General features: G+C 36.0%; 1 protein-coding gene across 1 annotated transcript in view; it reads left to right on the top strand.

Moving 5' to 3' along the window:
- Positions 1 to 23,479, top strand: part of MCTP2 (multiple C2 and transmembrane domain containing 2) — a 304,647-nt gene that overhangs the window by 263,422 nt on the left and 17,746 nt on the right. The window contains 1 exon segment of the mRNA XM_042783576.1: positions 14,791 to 14,900. Coding sequence (XP_042639510.1) covers positions 14,791 to 14,900 — 110 coding nt within the window.

The following is a 23,479-nucleotide window of genomic DNA, read 5'->3' as shown; positions in this document are numbered from 1 at the left end:
TGGTCATGTTGTAAGAAGGGACCATTCCCTGGAGAAGGATGTCATGCTTGGTAGGGTGGAGGGTCGACAAAAGAGGGGGAGGCCTTCAGGGAGATGGATTGATACAGTGGCTGCGATGATGGGCTCGAGTATAGCATGGATTGTGGGGCTGCCGCGGGATCGGGCAGTGTTTTGTTCTGCTGTGCATGGGGTCGCTATGAGTCGGAAACGACTAGACGGCACTTAACAACAACAACAACATGCAAAGCCAATGGCCAACATTATTGTTAACAGAGAAAGAACTCAAGGCATTCTCCCTATGAATGGGAACCAGACAAGAATGCCTTCTATCACCACTTCTATTTAGCATTGTATTGGAAGTCCTAGCCAGGACAATAAGACCAGAAAGAGAAATAAAAGGCATCCAAATTGGCAAAGAGGAAGTAAAGCTATCTCTATTTGCAGATAACATAATCCTATATGTAGAAAACCCAAGAGACTCAGCATAAAAATTTCTGGAACTAGCATAGAGGTTCAGCAAAATGGCAGGATACAAGGTCAACATACAAAAATCAGTTGGATTCCTCTGCACCAACAAAGAGACCTCTGGAAAGGAAATAACAACAACAACAACAAAAATACCATTTACAATAGCTACCAAAAACATAAACTATCTGGGAATAAATCTTACTGGAGACACAAAAGACATATACAAAAAACTATAAAACACTGCTACAGGAAACTACAAGGGATCTACATAAATGGACGAACTTGCCTTGGTCATGGATTGGAAGACTGAATATTGTGAAAATGTCAATATTATACAAAGCAATGTACACATTCAAGGCAATCCCAATCCAGACACCATCAACATTTTTTCAGGATATGGAAAAAACAATTATTAACTTCCTATGGAAAGGAAAGAGATGTTGGATAAGCAAAACACTGCTGAAGAAGAGAAGCAAAATGGGAGGTCTCACACTCCTGAATCTCAAAACCTACCATATAGCCACAGTATTTATAACAGCATGGTATTGGCTCAGTGATAGACAGATAGATCAATGGAACAGAATCGAAAACCCAGAAATAGACCCATCCATCTATGGACAGCTGATCTTTGAGAAAGGACAAAAATCCATTAATGGAAGAGAGATAGCCTCTTTAACAAATGGTGCTGGATATCCACCTGAAGAAGAAAAATGAAACAAAACCCATACCTCACCCCATATGCAAAAACAAATGCAAGTTGGAGCAAAGACTTAAATGTAAAACATAAAACTATAAAGCTCATCAAAGATAAAATAGGGGCAAATCTAGGGGCCCTAATTTATGGCATAAATAGACTATTAAGCATAACCCCAAATGCACAGGCAGTGGAAGAGAAGCTAGATGACTGGGACCTTTTAAAAATTAAATTCTTACATGCATTGAAATACTTCTCCAAAATGGTAAAAAGAACCTTCAGATTGGGAGAAAATATTTGCCTATGACATATTTGACAAAGGACTTATCTCCAAAATTAATAGAAACTTTCAACACTTCAATGACAAAATGACAAACAATCTGATTAAAAAATGGGCAAGGGACATGAACAGACACTTAACTAGAGATGATTTGTTGGTGGCCAAGAAACACATGAGGAAATGCTCACGATCGTTAACTGTTAGAAAGATGCAAATCAAAACAACAATGAGATACCATCTCAGCCCAGCAATGATAGCTAAGTTCAACAAGACAGATAATAATTGCTGGCAAGTTTGTGAAGAGATTGTAACTCTCATACACTGCTTTTGGGATGCAAAATGGTACAACTATTGTAGAAAATGCTGGCGTTTCCTTAAAAAACTGAAAATGGAAATACCATTTGAACCAGCAATTCCATTAGTAGGAATATATCCTAAAGAGGTGAGAGACAAGATTCAAACAGACATAGCACACCCATGTTCACTGCAGCACAATTCACTATAGACAAGAGATGGAAGCACCCTAAATGCCTGTCAACAGATAAATGGATAACCAAATTATGGTACATTCACACAATGAAATATTATGCTACATTAAAGAATAATAAAGAATAAGTGAATCATCTCACAATGTGGATGAAGCTGGAGGACATTATGCTGAGTGAAATAAGTCAATCACAGAAGGACAAATATTGTATGAGCCCATTACTGTAAAAAGTCAAGGAAGGTTTTGCTTCAGGAAGGAAACTCACTTTGTCGGTTACCAGGGATAGGAGGGAAGAGAAAGGATAATTTCAGACTAGTTGGGGGCCACATGTTGATTTGGCTAAAAGGAGAGACAGTCTGGAAAGAGTCTGTGACCAGCATAATGACATTGGGGAAGGGAAGCACACCGAAACTTGCACACAAGTAAGATATAGACAACAGAGGCAAATACTAATATATGTACAATACCACTAACACCAAACACCAGGTGACAGATAAATGCATAGACAACTGATAAGATCAGATGGGGGTCAGTGAGAAGGAATGTACCCTAGACAAATGATAGATTTAGCTGAAGATAATCTTGCATAGATACTGCTGTTGTTGTTGTTATGTGCCGTTGAGTCAGCCCTGATTCATAGAGACCCCTCCTTGTGTTTGCAAGGCAATATCACTATGGAAGTAGACTGTCCAACCTTCCTTCCTTCTCCTGGTTACAGTCAAGTGCCCTAGGTGCTATGCCACCATAGATACTATTGACACAAAATAACCACAATCATTATAGAAACAACAGAAGACAAAGTTGGAGTAATCCCTCAGAGAAAACCAAACACCTTGGGAGAGAGAACCACTGAGTCTGCTCACTCAAGACTGTAGTATTGGACGACACCAAGCTCAACTGGTACAACATAGTACATAAACATCTTGTTCCACAACCTACTTTGGTGAGTAGCGACTGGGGTCTTAAAAGCTTTTGAGTAGCCATCTAAGATGCAGCTAATGGTCTCTTATCTGAAGCAAAGAAGAGTGAAGAGAATCAAGGAAATTTGGAAACAATTAATCCAAGGATATCATGGACCTTGAGACCAGAACAACTAGATGGTGCCTAGCTACCAATGCCAACCACTTGGGAAGGGACCAAAACTGTAGATCCTGGATAGAATGTGGAACAAAATTCAAAAACACAATAATGACCAGAATTACTGGTTGGATGGATTCTAGTGGGACCCCCAAACTATGACCCTGGAATACCCTTTGGGCCCAGGATAGGACTCGCTCCCAATGATTGGCTCTCAGCCCAACAGTAGAAAGACTTACATGCAGAACACCCAACTAGGGTAATGCACCCACCTACTCTATGGAGTACACCCCTTAAAGCAATCAGCCATGGAGCACTAGAGGGGCAGCATTCACATGTAGGGAGAGTTGGACAGACAGGAGTGCATAGCAGAGGGAGGGGGTCCCAGAAAAGGGAGGGGAGGAGGTTGGACTATGGTTGGGGAGGAAAAAAAATTATTGGTGTATTTTGCCACATTATTACTGGAAACAATTACCAAGTGTTTAATCTGCATCAGAGAATCTATGGGTACAAGAATGATAGCATAACCATGGCCCTTGTAGAAAAATAGTGAAATGATGATGGCACAGTGTGACTGGTACTTTAATCAAGATGTGGACACTATGTTGGGTACATGGAGAGGAAATGTCTGGGTGAGTGCAAGGTTGCTAAAAGTAGGTGATGCTTGGATTAAGTCTTAAGTAAATGAGAATTACTGGATGCATACTTTGATTACCCCCAGCTCCCATCAACCCCGCCCTATCCAAGAGAAAACTAAAGGATGTAGGCGGTAAAGTCAGCAAAAAACAGGATTCATTGTGTGTTTATCTATATATGTTATAGAAAGCTTTTAGCCCAACTTAGGTTGTGGTGGTGTGACATTCTGTTAATTAATCAGTCTTCCCAGGGACTAACAGGAGTTCCAAATAATATTTTTCTAATCCCTTTACAATGTTTTAATTGTGTTTTAGCATCATGCCCCTTTGTTGTTGTTGATTCATTATACTTTGTCAGCCCTCTTCTTGTTTGATAACCAGATATGACACTTGGTGTAAACCCAATCTTCCTTCTGAGGAATGGCTGGTGGGTTTGAACCACCAGCCTTCTGGTTAGCAGTCAAAGGCCTTAGGCACTATGCCACCAGAGCTCCCCCTAAAAATAAAATTAAAAAAATATGTATACATAGGTACATACTAGTGCCGCCATGTAAGCACCTAATAAAATGAACAGGAAGCTAGCGCAGAGTAAAACCTCTTAAAAATGATATTGATTCAAAATCCAAGCACTCCCTTTTATGTTCATTTCACAAAGCAAAAGTAATACTTAAGAAGGAGTTACTTGCCTAAAAATGATTTTTTCCCTATTTTAATAGCATGCACCATAGAACTGACTGTATATTTGTGTATGTGTGTGTGCGCATATGCCTGCATATGTGCATCTGTGTGCATGGAACACATCTCAAGGGAAGAAGTCCTAGAGATAGTTCCCTGTGTTCAAAGCCAGGATTCCCATAGAACAAATTTTAATCTCCTGTAACACAAATTTTTGTTCTGTTATTTTTCTTTGTTGTGACAGATGCTGAGAGTTGTTTTTGTTCATGCTAAATGTCACTCAGATTTCTGCTGTTTTTAGTTCTACAGGTTATTGGTGGAGTGAAACAGAAACCAAGCATATTCTTGTTTAAAGTCTACCAATTACATTTTTGTATCTTTGGTTGAGATGGCTGAAATTCCTGAGAGGAGTTTGAGCTAGACATTTTGCATCCATCCCCCCTATGGGGACTGCACATTCTGTGGTAACCACTCCTTAATATTTAAGCATGTCAATAGAATTTTTTCTGATGTGGTCAACTTTTGGGAATATCTGTCTTATTTTGCTTAGGTATTTAATAGAGAAATGAGAAGTTTTGTTTTGTTTTCCTTAAATCAGAATCACGGAGGAAAGATTTAAAGTCACATACTGATTCTATAATGAATTCTCAGTTGTAAATTCATTTTGATGGTGTTAATTCTCTCCCAGAGGCTCAAGGCTAGTTAGATTATTGCACTTACAGTGCTGTAGTCTTCAGAGACATGAAGAAGGCAGAAGAAGGAGAGATTAGTTTCCTGGTCTGTGTATGGTTGTATTGTGTTGTTTGAAAGAAAGAATTTTCATGTAGCAAAAGCAGAGATATTGTTTATTCTTAATTCAACTGTTTACAAAACTTAACTGAAAGACTCAATTCTGCTGATATTTTGTAAATAAACAATGAAAAATGGTGATCTTGCATTCATCCTTATATGTTAATACACATGTTTAGGTTATGAACTTGGCATTTGTCATTGTTATTTTTATTACCATGAGTGCCACTCTTTTCCTGAAGTCTGTAAAAACAAATTTGAATTTTGGATTTGAAAAAAGTCCACAGTTTAATTTTTTCTCATATATGGTGATGCATGCTTGCTCATAATGTAGACCCTAAATCATGTGAATTATATTTATGTCCCTGTATTTTTTAAAGTTTTTAATGGGAAGCAATATCCATTCTTTTCCAACTTAGGACACTAAAAGTGTATTGAGCCACAGTTATCTTGTTCATTTATTTCATTATGACAATGACCCTCACTATTTTGATTATACATTTCTTTCTATAAATTGAAAACCTCACATGGTAAGTAAAAATTTAAGCACATATGATAGCAGCCCTCTCTTTCTGAATGAATCAGTGTTACTCTTCCTAGCCATTTTGGTAGGAGCAGCAGATGTAATGTTGTGTTTGCTAAACTGTGTTATTACCACATTTCGTGGTTCAATCTGAAACGTGTAAATAAAGCCAGCATGATGCAGAAAGAACAGCCAGCTGATCTTTTCTACAACTGAGGGCAACATGAGTGGACTTGTCCTGAATGATCACTTCTTTCGAAACTTAAATTAACCCCAGTATTCTTTCAGTTAGACAAAAAGTTATTCATTTTGTTGTTTTTCTGCATTATTGAAGGGAAAGGAACTTATATTTCTGAAGTACCTGGAGTGTTCCAGATGCTTTATACAAGCTATAACATTTTTTAATTTTCAGCACTCCAATTAGGGTAGCATTTATAGTCTCCATTTTCCATATAAGAAATTGGGACTCAGAAGGGTTAAGTAACTTGCCATTATCACAAAGCTAGTAGCTGGCAAGCCCAATGTTGAACTGAGTTCCCTCTGACTCTCCATAAAACCAAAACCTGCCATGAAGTCAAGTCTGACTCAGCAACCCTGTAGGACAGAATGGAACTGCCCCAAGAGCTATAAACCTTTATGGAAGTCGACTGCCATATCTTTCTACAGAGGAGTGGCTGGTAGGTTTGAACTGTCAAACTTTCAGTTAGGGGTGAGTGCTTACACACCGTGCCACCAGGACTCCTTGATTCTTTATACACCTGTAGATTTTAATGTATCTTAGCAGAGATTTGTTATTGTTGTTTTTAACATTTGACCTAACTATACAAACATTTCCTAGTCACCCCAGATCTTAAATAAAAATGGAGAGAAATGTCTTTCCCCAAATGTTTTCAAAAGGCATAATTTAGCACACATTTTAATGAAAATTGGGCAAAACAGTACTGGAATGGAATGGTAGGTAGAATTGTATAAATGAAAAAAGTGCCTCAAAATTAAATTTTCTTTATATGGGAAAGTAGAGAGACTGATAGAGACCAAAGAGCAGGAGGCAGAAAGAACAAGTGAGTCATGAAGTGTCCACTGAAAATGTATAGGGCAGGGCTTCTTGGAATGAAAGGGGCACCAGCTTTAGAGTTGTTTGATGAAGACAAATAATCTCTTTGCCACTTAATATGTGAGTATAGACAAATCATTTAACCTGTTAGGAGCCCAGTTTCCTATAAATGCCAGTATTAATACTGAACCTGTTTTGATTTTCAAAAAGATATGCAATGTATCCATTGATATATTATGTGCCTTTGTGAGTGGTGGATGTTATTAAAAACAAAAAGCCCATGAAAGTATTACTGTATTATTTAAGAGGCAAATTGCACAGTACAGACAGTGAAAAGAACAATTGCTGCTGGAATGATTAAATTGATAGACATGTAATACAAACCAGGAGAACAAAGACAGTAGTCAGTGTGGGCAGACTTCCTTAAGAAAAGGCTTCACAAAAGCCATGGATCCTGAGTAGGGCTTTTTAAAAATTCTACAGATTTATTGAGACCTGGAATCTTTTCTCCAACTATAAGTACTTGCTTATTTCCCTAGTTGATATAAATAATCCTTTGCACTATTGTATAAACTTGATACCCTACACTTTCCCTGCATCTGATCATTCCTCCATTGAACAAGCACTATATTAGTACTAACAATGCACCCACCATAGACGCTGGTGTTGGAAACACAGGGTCAGTTAAAACAGTGTACAGTCCCCCACTATAGGCTGGACAGAGCAGAGCAGAGGGTTATGGAAGATATTAATGATAACATTCCAAACTTTAAAATATAAATATCATCTTCTTGTAGTGTGGGAGTTATCATGCCTTCAAGAACACACAAGAATGTTATTCAAAGACGATAAAATCCATTCAGTTAACAGAAACTACTTTTACCAATAATCATTAAGACATCTACCCTCTGGTATATCTTCCCTCTCATATCTGGATAGCAGTTGCCTCTTGCAGAGATTGCAAGGACGGGGTAGAAACATGCAAAAATGTTTACTTCACTCATTGTGTTAAGTAAATTTTTACCTGTTTATTTTAGTGTTCGGTAATGCTTTTAAAATATGTTATAGTGCTTTTTTGTTTTGTAACTATTTTTTTCCAGCAGAAATATGTAAATAATAAAAAATATATGAAATGTACATGTTTAATGAATAATCAATTGCTAATATTTCATTTCTCAAGATAATATCACCCCCTGGGGGCAAAGGTGATATTAATGACACATGGATACCTAGGGTACAAATCTGCTGAGGAAGCCTCAACAGCTACTTCAATAGTTAGTGGTTACTTTAAGAAGACTGTGCTAGAAAGCATGATTTAATACATGCAACTGGAAAGGTGTGTTTATGAAACTTTCTTTGGAGCATGACTTTTCCTTTAGATCAAATGACTGTTCTTCCACGTTAATTTATCTAATTTTCCATTCCATTTTATCATTGTCCATGCTTTAAAAATCATGACGTGGCTATTAATATGTTGAATTCAGTAGCAGAGAATCTTGCAACATCATTGAAGAATGATGTTAACCTTATCTGTATGTCAATCAAATGATTTGTAGAGAATAGCAAATAAGTTCATTCTGGAATTGTTTTGATTTTTTTTTTTTTTAATCTAAAATGTAGAATCAACATAAAGCTTTCAAAAATTAACTTTGCAAAGGATGAAACAATGAGATTGCCATTGTATATTAATTTTAAATATTTAGCATTCAGGCTTGTTTAGTTTTTAGTGATAATATAAAAAAAAAAAAAAAATTCTTGCCAAAAGAAGGCATCAATGAGGCAGAAGTGTACTTGGAATTGCCATGGTACCTATATTATCCAAAATTGCATCCAGACAAATAATGATGCTCCAATTGAATGAAAAGTTGTACTGTTGACATTTATAAATATATATTCAGAGAGTTCAAATAACAATATTTTTGTGATGACCTCGTGGTTATGTGCACTTTTTTGTTGTTGTTGCCTGTCATCAATATAATTTTAGAAATGTTTGAACCTTTGAAGAGTTCTTAGTCAACCAAAATATCCACAATGCTATCAAACCCTTTTTATGAAGGGAAAAAAAAAAAAAAAAAAAAAAAACCTCTAAATTTTGGTTGCGTTTTGGTCATAATCAATTGGAAATTATAAAGTTCTTCAAAGATTCAAATGCCAAGTAATCTTGATATTGGCACTTCTAGTGATTTCAAAAAATGTCAAAATGAAGACATTAGTTTTTTTTTCTCCTCAAAAGTAAAGAAAATGCTGAACAAAGTAAACTATGAGGTCAAACACTGTACATGATTCATTTTTAAAAAAATTTTAAGTGGAATAATTATCTCTGTGAGAAAAATCTTTAATGAAGCACTTATTTTTCATAGAATCAATATATGTTCTATACAGGAATAGAGAATTCATTGATTTTTCAGCACTGAAATCTCATTAACAACCTGCCATGTGCAGATGACACAACATTGCTTGCTGAAAATAAAGACAATTTGAAGCACTTACTGATGATGGTCAAAGGCTACAGTCTTCAGTATGGATTACACATCAACATGCAAAAATTGAAAATCATCACAACTGGTCTGATAAACAAAATCATGAAAAATGGAGAAGAAATTGAAGTTGTCAATGATTTTGTGCTACTTGGATCAACAATAAACTTCCTTGGACCAACAAGTCAATAAATCAAACGATATATTGAATCTGGCAGATCTGCTGCAAAACACATCATTAAAGTCACTTTAATGATTAAGTTGCGTCTGACCCATGACATGGTTTTCTCATTCCATTCTTTTGCATGCACAAGTTGGATAATGGGAAGAAGTCAGAAGAATTGAAGCGATTGAACTGTAGTGCTATAAAAGAATATTAAATATACCATGGACTGCCAGAAGTATGAACAAATTTGTCTTGGAACAATGCAACCAGAATATTCCTTAGAAATGACAATGGTGAAGCGTCAATGCATTTTCTGTGGATATTTTCTCAGCAAAGATCTCTTGCTAGAAAAGGACATCATGTTTGGTAAACCAAACCAAAACCAAACTCACTGCTGTCGAATCGGATTTGACTCATAGTGACCCCTCCTTGGGTTTCCGAGGTGGTATCATAATGGAGGTAGATTGCCCAATCTTCCTTCCAAGGAGTGGCTGATGGGTTTGAACTACCAGCCTTCTGGTTAGCAGTCAAGTTCCTTAAGCACTGCACCACTGGAGCTTCTTGGTAAGGTCAATAAAAATGAAGGAAACCCTCAATAAGATGGATTGATTCAATAACCACAACCATGGACTTAGACATATCAGCAATCATGAAAATGGCACAGGACTGGGCACTACTTTGTTGTATTGTACATAAGGTCACTGTGAGTTGGACACAACTCAAAGACAATGATAACAATAAAAAATTGATTAAACATGAAAAATAATTATGGAAACAGCTTATTTGCTGTGTTGTCTTGAGAAAGTATTTGACTGAGTAAGTTGATAATATATACAAAAATGCAATGCCTTTGGAAATATTTGAGGAGATACATATATACAGGTTTCAATATTAAAAAATAAATTTGAGAATATTCTCCATATAGCACAACTTTTGTTGTGAGTTTTCAAGGTACCTCAGTGCCTGTCAACATAGAGTTACTTCTTAATTAAAATTATTATTTACAGCAAAGGGTCATTTGAAGATGCCATTTTAATAACCTTTCAATACACTTTGGAAGAGTAAAAATAATTTTATGAAATATTAGAAATTAAAAGATGACTTTTAAAAAGTACATTTTTTAGAAAAGTAACCATGACATGAAATTATAGTCAAATAGAACTATGAAACCAATTAAAACATGACTGTGCACCATGAATAATTATTATGCATGTATAAGTTAAAACATTCAGATAATCAATATGAACAAGATTATTTTTAATGTGCAGATATATTTTGTTTCTATTTTGAAACTATTTATTTATTAAAATAAATAAAAATAATGTTATAGGTCTACCAGTACAGTCATCCCCCAATACCCATAGGGGATTCAGTCCAGGAACCTCCAAGCATACCCAAATTTGTTGATGTTCAGGGCTGTTATATAAAATGGCATGGTATTTGTAAATAACCTATGCACATCCTTTCTTACGTTTTTAATAATCTCTAGATTATTTATAATACCTAATAAAATGCAAATGCTATGTGACAAGAAATACACTATGTCTTAGCCTTTGAGGAATTGCTTTGACCACTTAATTGCTTTTTAGGAATCTTTTTCTCCAAAATATTTTTAATCTATGATCAGTGGAATCCACAGATGCCGAACTTGCAGGTACAGAAGGACAACTGAATAAAACAAAACTGTCAGTTAATAAATATGTTTAAAATGATATCATGCTAAATACTTTCTCTCTTAGAATATACTGGTTTATAGGATAAATTGTCCTTTCATCCTAGATATAGTGAAACTCTATATCCTGGTTTTTGAATATTTAAATGCTTAAACTAAAACATCAAATTCATTAAAAATCTTAAGGATTGTGAGGATCACTTATAAAGTTGATGTACTAACGTATGCCTTCTGTACAACCAGAACATAAGTAGTCGAGTGTTTCATGGTAGAAAAAATATCTTGTCAATTGAAATAGTAAGTTTAATGAAATTGAACCTCATGGAATTTTGAGTCATTTTCCAGTAAATTGTTTTGAACTAAATTGTATGCAGCTAAACAGAGGAAGTCACTTTTTGCCCTGTGGGTCAAATTCTCCAGTACTTTCAAATGCCTCTTTATAAACATGAATAATTATATGGCAGACAGATGGGTTTTCACCATTGTGTCCTCTTAGTAAACATCAGTAGATTATGGAGCGTGAATTAGGTCACTCTGGCAGCATGTCTAATTTTTAACGTAAACTACTTAAATAATTAGATCAACAAGAGATTAAAGGAAATAAGGAACTTAAAATTAGGGGAAAGAAGTAAAAATGTCTGGCAATTTTGATGTTGCAGAAGAGGAAGTAATGAACCTGACTTCTCCTATGAGGAGAATAGTTGGATAAAGAAGTACAGATCAGATGGCAATACCTTACTCAAGCCATCTCAGCACCCTTTATTGATGACAGGTGGGATGGTGCATCTTACCTGTGCCCCAGTCTGTTTTGTTTCACCCAAATAGCTTCAAAATGTATTAAGGGCAGACTCAAGAAGGGAAGTTTGTGATTTGGGGCACCTTTGCCATATTGATGCCTTTACCCTCAATCCCTATAAAATCGTGGGTTCTCCTTCAGTCCACCAATCAATCTAACTTAATGGAGAGAAAATTAAACATGACAATATTTTTCAATATTTTTTTCTCATTTTGTAGGAATATTCTCTGAAATTCCAAGTGTTTGCTCAGTATTTATAACAATTCTTATCCACATGAAATTCTAGGTTAAGAGAAAAATTTTGTTGCAGTTGTTTGAGGTTTTAGATTTCATATATTAGGCAGAGTGACTTCAGTGACCCAGATATGCAAAACTGAGAGGATACTGGCTAAATTTGAGTAAGAACAAAGTATGTAGAGGAGCTAGAACATGGTATCAGAATATAACAAATAGTGTAAAGCACCATTCCTATTTTTTCTAATGTTTGAATCATTTCTAAATTCATTCTGTAAACATTATCTACCCACCATGCTAAAATGCATTTAAGATTTTCAGTACGTGAAGCTGAATTCCATTTCACATGGAGAATTATAGACTGAGGAAGGTGCATTTATATTTGCTTCTAATTCTATGAAGGAAAAACAACCCATTGTTGAGTATCCTTATCAAGAATAACCTGGATAGAAAGCTGTCCCTGTAGTATACTAACCTGTACAGAAAACGGCATAAACCAGTTATTCTGAAGCCTGTCTCCAGCTGCCTGCTCTATATCTGGGCATGTGAGGGCATCTCATGGCAGCAATACTAGGATATAAGGAAACATCAGTCGTTTCCCTTTTGGTTTGTAATCTAGTTTGATTTGAATTAGCCATTATCCATTTTATTCAAACACTTTCTCTTTGGTGGTCTTGATAACCATGGTATATGTATCACAGATTTAATTAGTAAAGCAGTGTTTTCTATATGTTCATAGACTGAAGTTAGACACTACTCAAATGTTAGAGAAAATAATGCATTGCAATATATTTTATCAAACTATAGATAATGTTTATAACATAGCAAAAATAATCTAAAATTTGTGGACATAGTAAATGTTTCAGAATATGCCCCACCCAGGAAATTTAATATGATTATGCAATATGTGAATGGAAATCTGCATCTCAACCACTTATTATTTGGATCATTGTTACTGATTGGCTGTGACCTAGATAATTATGAAATATAAAGGAAACCAACCCTCAGTATTACCAATCAAGGATTTTGTTTTTCTTTTGAGGTTTGTTAGTTTTGTTTGTTTTTTATATTTTATTTGCAAGTGAAGGGATGTTTGCCAAAGCATAAATAAAGAATGATTAGAAATGCAATAGAGTTTGACTAAGGAGTGGCAGTACTAAGAAATTCATTGTCTATACCCATTAACAGATGAATTGATAAACAAAATGTGGCTTATCTATAGGGTTGAATATTATTTAGCCATAAGGAGAAATGAAGTTCTGATAGATGGCTACGAGTATGAACTTTGAACATTCTGTTGAATGAAATAAATCAGTCAAAAAAGAATAAATATTGTGTGATCTCATTTATATGAAATACCTAGAATAGGCAAATGCATAGAGACACAAGGTTATCAGTGATTACTGGAGTTGTGTGGGGAAGAGGAAAGGGAAGTTATTGCTTAAGGGGCACTGACTTTCACTTCAGGATGCTGAAAATATTTGGAAATGGTGAGTGGTGATTGCTGTACAACACAGTGAATGTAATTTATGTCACTGAATTTTCTATATAAAATTGATTGAAATAACAAATGTTTTGTTATATATATTTTAACACAACGAAAAAAAAATATATATTTTCCCTCTTCAATATGCCACTTTCTTGTCTGCTGGAAACATTTGTGAATGACTATGATGATGGAGCGTTGAGTGACCTTGGAGATACCTTGTGAACACAAAGAAGAAATTGGGGCCATCCAAATGGAAGGGACTTCAGAGTTTTCTGAGAGAAGCAGCAAATAACACAGAGAAACGAAGTCTTTGGTTCTATGAAGCTTCCATTCATCACCTCATGATATTGAAGGGAACAGAAGTTTTGCATACTAACAATATCTGGTAGTTCAGGTTATGTGTCAAGTGTCCTGGGCCTGGTTTTGAATGGCTGGTCCGCTGGATTATTCCCTATGATACTAAAACCAAAACCGAACTCACTGCCGTGGAGTTGGATAAGACTCATAGCGACCCCTCCTTGGGTTTCTGAGGCAGTATCACTAGCGGAAATAAATTGCCCAATCTTCCTTCCACAGACCTGCAATCAACATTATGATGGAATCTACTGTGAGCAGCTGAGTAGCTGCCTTAGAGATGTGGTCTGCTTCCAGTACATAAGAAAAAGCTCTCAGAAAGGTCTTGAACTTTTTGACACATCTGGATCCTGCATTTGGCCAAGTCTTCATCTGAATGGCCTGCTATGTTGTCTGCTGATCTTGAGACTGTTTCTGTACTTGAAATAGTGGCCTTACACATTGCTTGATAGTTTTGGAACTGTGCCACTTTTACTTGTTGACCTTGGGTTTGTCAGCCTTAGCAGACAGCAGCTGCTTGAGTTAAGAGATGCCTCCAAATCCATTGGGAGCAAGAGGCACAGCTAAAGTCCAAGGTCAAGGGGTCTTCACCCAGCCCCTAGAGCTGGCACGTTGAACTTGGACGTCTACCTTCCTAAACTGTAACAGAGTAAATCTCTGTTAAACCTGTCCACTTGTGTTTTCTGTTAAAGCAGCACTAGAGAACCAAAACACAATGGGAGTATCCAAATGAATGAGCAGAGATTTTGTTTTGGAGTCAGTAATATTCAACAACAACCACATATATTCAAGTAGTGAAAAATGCAATGTATCTCTTGGAGTCACTCAGATAATAAAAACCCCATTATTACTGCATGGTATAATAATTTTTATAGCAGGACGATAGAAATGAAGTAACTTCTTGTCTTTATGTTTCCTAGGAATCTGAGAAAAAGGGACTAATTGAAAGAATTTATATGGTACAGGACATTGTTTCAACTGTTCAAAACATCTTGGAGGAAATCGCTTCTTTTGGAGAAAGAATTAAAAAGTAAGTTCTAGATTTTTGTTGCAATGTTTGAACTAGAGCTGTCATCCACGAGGACAACTGAAACACTGGTAGCAGGAAGAGTGGGATCAGATAAGGTAAAACAACAACCTTAAAACAACTTGCTGTGCAAGTCCTATTTGACTTTGGAAGGCTAGTTCCTTGGGCCTGTCAGCTTCACAGTTGGGTAGTGCCTCAGAGCTAGGGTTACCAGATGGCCCAATTTACACCCATCATTCCTGTATAATTATAAATAGTGCCCCCTTTCACTCTCCAAAATATCCTTATTTTGGTGATAAATTATGGTTCCCCTACTCAGAAATGAAAAGAGAAGTAAATATGCTTTAGTTTGACTCTTGCCATCTTATCCATGGAACATGGTAAATGTCTTGAGTGAACGTAGCTTTCAATTCTTCAAAGAATGACACATTAGTAGCACCATAGTAGATGCATAGACATGAAGTAAATTCATCATGTACATGGATGCCTTAGGGCAAGAGTAAACAAATTCTTGTGAAGGGACAAAGAACAAATATTTTCAGCTTGGGAGCTAAATGATCTCTGTTGCAACTAACTACTCAGCTCTGTCACTGGAGTGTCAAAGCAGTCATAGATGATATGTTAATGAGTGGGTACGACTGTGTTCCAATAAAACTTTATTTACAAAAACAAGTGGTGGGCTTCATTTGACCCAAATCCAATTCTGACTATTCCTTTGAGCATCAGTGCTAAATTATCTTAGGGAACTCTAGTTGAGAAAAACATTTTTTTTTAAATTATTCATAGTTTATTATTATTATTATTATTATTATTATTTTGTTTTGTTTTACACATTGTGAACTCTGCATAACCTGCTCTTCTTTTGATGCCACTGAATAAACCAAACCAAACTCACGGCTTTGGAGTTGATTCCAACTCATAGTGACCTTACAGGACAGAGTAGAACTGCTGCCCAGATTTTCCAAGGCCATAAATCTTTACTGAAGCAGACTGCCACATCTTTCTCCTGCAGAGAGGCTGGCAAGTTTGAACCCATTGAATAGGGAGTTGTTTTATTTTGTTTTGTTTCCCCTTGGAATTATAAACTTACATTTTCCTATCTATAAATCCAGGATTGTATCAGGATGTGGTTCTTCTTATGGTTTAGTTAATATATTATCTTACTGGTCATGTCTATGTGTATCATTCTCACCCTTGATATAAAACACTCTTAAGAAAAGATGATATATGCTTACAAATTTGTGTGGATAAAGAAGAGATGAAAATTAGTGCTAAAAGACAAATAAAAGTTTTGTCCATCAAAATAAAGGAAAATCAATAAATTGAGACATATAAATATCTAATATAGAACTTTCATTATGAGTGCTGATTATCTTTCTTAGTTGCACATTAAAAAAAAATTGCCCTTAAATGACCATTTAGCACCAGCATAATCAACATGTTTGTCTTTTTTTTTTTTTTTTTTAATTAGTCCAAAGAGCACTGTTAAGGCAATTTGCTTGGTTTTTATTATTTTTTTTTAATTGAAATTAACTCAATATTATTCTCAAAATCAGTGCCTTGAGAGAAGAAAGATTAAAGAGCAGTGGAATGTTGATGTCTATCTAAGTTTCAGATAAATTGAAAAATTATTCCTGACCTTACCCTCCAAAATATTTAACTAATAGAGAATAGAGAACAGTGCAATGATGATGATGGGATCACAATTCACATTCATTGACTCATTTACTTATCAATTATTGAGTGTCAGGCACTCACCTAATCCAGGAAGGAGAACTATTTCACTAATAATAATGATAGCAGCAATAAATAATATGTGCTAGCCAGGCATCTTTCTAACCCCTTACACATGGCAACCCTTTTACTCATTCCAATAATTGTATACTGTTAGGATTGTTTGTATCTGCATTTTACAGATGAGGAAACTGAAGAACAGTGTGGTTAGATGTATAGTTCATGGTCACAGGACTACTAAATCATTCATTTCAACCCATTCTCTTCACTGCTATGCTATCATGCCAATATCCTGTATGGATCTATTTTTCAGTGAGCAGAGAAACAGATAGGGGACAATTAGAATTCAGTGGCATTATTGCCAGGTAAAGGGGCCCAGGTGTGCAACAGTTAAACACTTAGCTGCTAACCAAAAGATTGACTGTTGAGAACTGCCCACTAGCTCTAGGGAAGAAAGGCCTGGCAATCTGTTCCCAACCTAGAAAATCCGGTGGAACAGTTCTGCTCTTTCACATAAGTTTGCTATTAGCTGAAAATTGACTCCATGGCATGTAATAATAAGAAAACAAGATGGTGGGGAAGGTTTGGCCAGGCCAGGAAGGAATGTAGGACAGAGGCAGGTAGACAGAGGACAATATGATTAAGCAAACATATCAGCATCAGTGAGAATAAGAAGAGGTGGTTGGGCAAAGAATTGTTGAGCAGAGGCTTCTGAACTTGGGGGATCTTTATGCAAACACTAAAAATCCTAAGATTGTGTGGAAGATAGAGAGAGATATAGAGAATTTAGCAAATTTGTACCACAGGAGTCCCTGGGTGGTGCAAATGGTTAACATACTTGGCTGCTAACCAAAAGGTTAGAAGTTCAAGTCCATCCAGAGGTGCCTCAAATGAAAACTGTATGGAGCACAGTTGAACTCTGACACACATGGAGTTGCCATGGGGCTGAACTGGCTCAATGGCATTTTCTTTTTTTTTTTTTTCAGTATCATAGGGTATGGGGGCTGATATAAGTGGAACTGAGGCAGATCATGCAAGGCCTGGAGAGGAAGGATAAAGTCAGTAAAAAAAAAAAATCAAGGAGAGAGGATGCAAGGACCGGGGGCGAGATTGAGGAAGGAAGGACATGTTGTTTGGTAAGAGTGTCTCTGTGCTGATCTGTCTCTAATAGAAAAATGCAGCTGTTGTGCAATTGATAATGGTAAAGGAAATGTGTCTGATGAGAAGAGAGGACAGAGTGATTCAAACAGGCCCCCAGTGCTGCAAGTGCCTTTAGGGGCAGCTGTGCCCAGCACAGCTGTGGTGGCCATGGCTGAGACGTGTTTTCAGCCCATAAACAGAGTACTGTTCTGCCCAGCTGCAACATAGAAAGGCTCATGGGGCTCAACTCCTATTAATTCTTTGGCCATTCATTATTGCAGTGACCTTCAAGTTCCTGCTGGGCATTCAAGTGGGACGTCATATGTAACTCTGCTGGAATTCCATTGTAATTCAGTGTTTAAGAACCAGGAAAAGTTGTACCCTACTTTTGGCAACTTCCAAATAAATAAAACTCACTGCCATCAGGTTGATTCTGACTCATAACAACACTCACAGGGTTTTCGAGGCTGCCAGTTTTTACGGAAGCAGAATGCCCCATCTTTCTCCTGCAGAGGCTGATGGGTTCGAACCACTGACGTTTTGGTTAACAGCCAATTGCCTTAACTACTACACCACCACAGCTCCTCTTAACAAGTAAATAGACTTATATAAAATCTTTATATTGCGTGACTTGCCTGATACTGGCTGGGAAGATTCCAGTAGTATCAGAATGATATAGATTGAAGTGCATTGCCTTTTTCCTACTTTACCTTCTCTAATATTACACATATTTAAAAATGTAGGTATATGTCAGCTTAAAACATGTACTCAGCAGTGTAGCATTAATATGATATTAGGCATAGGCATTGGTGGGTCAGTGGTGGAATTCTCACCTTCCAAGCAGGAGACTCAGATTCAATTCCCAGCCAATGCCCATCTTGCACAGCCACCAACAATCTGTCAGTGGAGACTTGCATGTTGCTATGATGCTGAGCAGATTTCAGTGGAGTTTTGAGACTAAGATGGACTAGGAGGAAAGACCTGGTGATCAACTTTGGAAAAATCAGCCAATGAAAACCCTATGGATCACAATGGTCTGGTCTGCAACTGATCATGGGGAAGGTGCAGGACTGGTCACTGGTTCATTTCTTTGTGCGTGGGGTCACCATGAGTCAGGGCTCACTCAGGGCAGCTAACAACAGCTGCCAACAGGTGGGATGGGAAGGAATTGTGATCAAGATTATATGTTGTATTATTATGCAAGGAGCTCTGGTAGTGTAGTGCCTAAGGTACTTGACTGCTAACCAGAAGGCTGGCGGTTCAAACCCACCAGCCACTCCTCGGAAGGAAGGTTGGGCAATCTACTTTTGTAGTGATACTGACTTGGAAACCCAAGGAGGGATCGCTATGAGTTGGGTCTGACTCGAGAGCACAAAACAACAACAACAATTATTATACAGTGGTGGCCCCAAACCTTGAACTCCTGGATTGTTAGACAATCAGACAGACTAAGAAGGACAAGGAAGTCACCCCTACAAAAGATTCCAGAGTAAGGCTTTTAAGGCATGTTTATGGGAAGTAGGAGGCCCCTTGCAAGGAAGTTGAGAAATACTGAGCAATAGAGGTGAAAAGCTGGTTGTGTGCCATTTGTATCAGAGTGTGGAAATGGAGATAATAGATTGATGCAACTTCTGTGTAATACAAGTGTGATATATCTGAAGGGACAAAGATTGAAGGCAGAAAGACCAGGGAGAGGTCCTAGACTTTCTGCCTTCAATCTTTGTCAGAAGAGATTTCACAAGTTATTATGATAACCATACAAACATAACAACAACAACAACAGACATAAAAGAAAACATCATGTAGGAGATATAGCAAATGAAGGATCTATAGGAGTTTCTGACTTACCGTTTTTGTTTCTGTGGGAATAAGTCAGAGAACTTCACTTGTACAAGTTGTGAAACGAAGAAAATAGTCATTGTATTGACAGGAGGAGTTCAGTCAGAAGTTGGGGAGGAACTAAAGGAGGGATCTGCTTCTCACTTTACCTGCATGGGATCACAATCATTTTTGTTAAGTATTTTCAGATCTTGAGATAATATTCTTATGACATATCAGTGAGCCCCCATGGTTGAATGAATTGAGGGATTTATTGAATTTTTTCATTAACTGAAGGTTTTAGTTCATTTGTCTCAAAGCTGCCCACATTAGAGATTCCCTTCTTAGAATTCAGAGAGCAGCCAAATGAGGAGCACAGGACCAGTCTATGAAATGACAAATATTTTATTAGTTGTTTGAGATATGAAAAAGCTTTGACTTTCAGGGTTCTTCAACCTTGGGTGTTGTGTAGAATACCAGTGTTACAAGATTCTCTGTGCTAAATGAGGTAAGAGGTTCAGTAAGTTATAGAATAAAAACCAAAATAAAAACCATTTAAAACCAAAGAAACAAACTCACTGCTGCCGAGTCGATCCCAACTCATAGAAACCCCACCTTGGGTTTCCAAGGCGGTATCTTTACGGAAGTAGATTGCCAAATCTTCCTTCCGATGAGTAGCTGGTAGATTGAACTGCTAGCCTCTGGATAGCAGTTAAATGCCTTATATTGTCTTTGAATTAAATCCTCATACTTCTAGACAGAAATATGTGTCATTTTACATTTTCTAAAATATTTGCTATAGAGGCATGGGATCTTCAGCCAACTTTCTGAGTTCATATCCTAGGTGTGTCTCTTTTATTTGAAGTAATCTTGAGTAACTTAGTTAATTGCTATGCTTTACAGTCCTCATCTGTTGAATGAGAGTATCAATACTGATCTGGGCTTCAAATGACTTTTGGGAAGAGATAAATGAATTAATTCTTACAAAGAGTTTAGACCAATGCATGCCACCAATGCACATCACTTGAAACTATTAACTATCATGCATAGTATTTTTGGTAAATTACCTTAATTTTCTTCCTCTGTGTCCTAAATAAGCAAATCCAGTGAATGTCACATCTCTCTCTTTTTTTAGAAACATTTTACCACTAAAACTATATATGAGTAAAACTGTATGAAGGAGGAATGCATGAGTCAACTGAATTGGCTGTTTGGAAGGCAGATTTGACAGGCTATTTATGAGAGTGAGTCTGGCACACATCTCTGTTGCTCACATCCAACACTTCAGCACATATGACTCAATATACACAAACAAAATGCACAAACATGCAACACATTCACAGAAATATACACACACACAACACAACACACATGTATAGACAACTAAATTTGTCAAAAATTTTGCACATTCATGGAGATGATCATATGTTTCTTTCTGCTTTTTTTGGTGACATAGTGCCTAAGGCATTTGACTGCTAGCCAGAAGGCTGGTGGTTCAAACCCACCAGCCACTCCTCAGAAGGAAGATTGAGCAATCTACTTCCATAGTGATACCAACTTGAAAACCCAAGGAGGGGTCGCTAGGAGTCGAATCCAACTCGATAGCAGTGTGTTCGGTTTTTTTGGTGTTGAATTATTGATTTGCAAATGTTAAACCAACCTTCCATTTGTAGAATAAATCCAAATTTGTTCTGTTATACAATCTTTTTATATATTTCTGGGTTTTTATTTATTGTATTTTTTGTTAGGGATATTGCATCTATGATTATCAGTGAGATTGACCAATCATTTTTTGTACTTGAAAATTCTTTATCCAAACAATCATTCTGGCGTCACAAAACAAGTGGTGAATTTCCTTCTTTACCTGTCCTCTGGAGGAGTTTATATATGTTTTCTGTTATTACTTCCTTAAAGATTTTAAAGAATTTGTTGACAAAGCATCTTGGCCTGTAGTTTCCTGTTTGGGAAGGATTTTATTTAAATATCCACCTTCTGTAATATGTAAATGTGTACTCAACTTTTTATTGGTAAGATGTAATTTTCTAGACGTTTGTCCGTTTTCCTTTAAATTATCATAGTTTTCCCTTGAATTGTCATACTTTTTGGTATAAAGTTATTTATGAATCTTTTATCTTTAATGTCGGTTGGATGCATAGGAATGTTATTTTATGCTTAATATTGAGTATGTGGGCTTTTTTATTTTTTTTGTCACAATTTATCAATTATGTTAGTCTTTTCAAAGAACCAACATTTGACTTTGTTAATCATCCCTATTGCTTGCTTTCTTTTTCATTATAAGCTACTCTTATCTTTATTACTTTCTTCTGGATTGATTTATTACTATTTTTCTAACTCCACAAGAGGATTAATTAGATCATTTATTTCCAGCCTTTCTTAATTTCCAACGTAAACATTTAAAGCTATAAAATTTCCTCTAAACACAGCTTTAGCTCCATGCCAGAAATTTTGGTATGCAATATTTTTGTTATCATACCATTTAATAAAAATATTTTTTTAATTTCTATTTTAATTTCTTCCCTGGCCATGAAGTGCTTGCATAATTTCCAAATATTTCTAGTTACGTTTTATAGTTATCTTTTCCCCCTGATTTTTAGCTTAATTGCTCTGTGGTCAGAAATGTTCACCCAGCAAACGGCCTATTTTTGTAAGTTTTCCATGTTAGATTGAAAAGAAAATTATCAGATGTATAATTCCATATGTATATATTAAATTTGCATATTATGTTGTTCAAACCTTTTATGTTCATGCTGATTTTTATTTGAGGGATGGACTTCGGCTTGTTCTGTCAATTACTTACAGATGCACATTGCAACTTTCACTATAGTTGTAGATGTGTGTATTTGTTGTTTTGTCAAGTTTTGCTTTCTATATTTAGAAGCTATTACTTGGTTTGTACATTTTTAAATTGTTACATTTTCATTACAAACTAAAAGTAACCACTTGACCTTTAATAAAATTTTGTCTTAACATATAGCTTACCTGATATTAATATAGCCATGACACCTCTATTTTGGTTATCATGCATGATATATTGTTTTCTATCTTTTTTTTTCTTCACGTACTTATTGCTATGTTTCAGATGTCTCTCATATATATACTATATAAGAAAAAATATAATTTTTCTTATTTGGTCTAATAGTCACTATGTTTTAATTATAGCATTGAGTTCATTCAAATTCAGTTTGGTTAGTAATATATTTAGATTTAAATCAGTAGTGTTTATTAAGTGCTTTCTATTTTTCTGTGTTCTGGTTCTTTTTCTCTTATTTTCTTTTAAATTGACTTTATCCCTATATTTCCTCTTTATTTGTGAGGCATATAAGCACTTTATACTATTCTTTTAGTGGTTAGTCTAGCATTTCCAGCGTAAATTAACAAAGCCTAATATTAACTGCTAGTTTTTATCATCTTCCCCACTGATGTAGAAGACTGTTAATTGATGTTATGTTTCTTCTAATATCTCTTTATTAATATTTCACACCCTTCTTTCTGATTTTTGCAACTATGATCATCAATGAGATTGACCAATAATTTTATTTGTGATACTTTGTAGAAACTTCCTTTAGTCTATCTTGCATTACATTATTTTTTCTGCCATTTAATATTCTGCTTAATCAATCTGATGTGTTTTCAACTTTGATCATTATATTCATTTCTAAAAGTTACTTCTTTCATTTTCAAATCTCCTTGCTCATTTTTATGGTATCTTCCTTGCTCATACACTTAAACTTCTATTTCATGACTTTGAATATATTCAACATTACTCTTTTATACATTACGTTTGATTCTAATATCTAAAGTCTTTTTTTGTTTCATGCCACATTGTCTGTTATTTCTGCTGGGTCTTATTTGTGATGATTTGTGTCCTT

The sequence above is a fragment of the Orycteropus afer genome, unplaced genomic scaffold (assembly GCF_000298275.1).
Source record: "Orycteropus afer afer isolate SDZICR_OR568_19922 unplaced genomic scaffold, OryAfe1.0 scaffold00019, whole genome shotgun sequence".
Lineage (NCBI taxonomy): Eukaryota > Metazoa > Chordata > Mammalia > Tubulidentata > Orycteropodidae > Orycteropus > Orycteropus afer.
The sequence above is the reverse complement of the archived record's forward strand: the minus strand, read 5'-3'. Positions and strand labels throughout refer to the sequence as shown.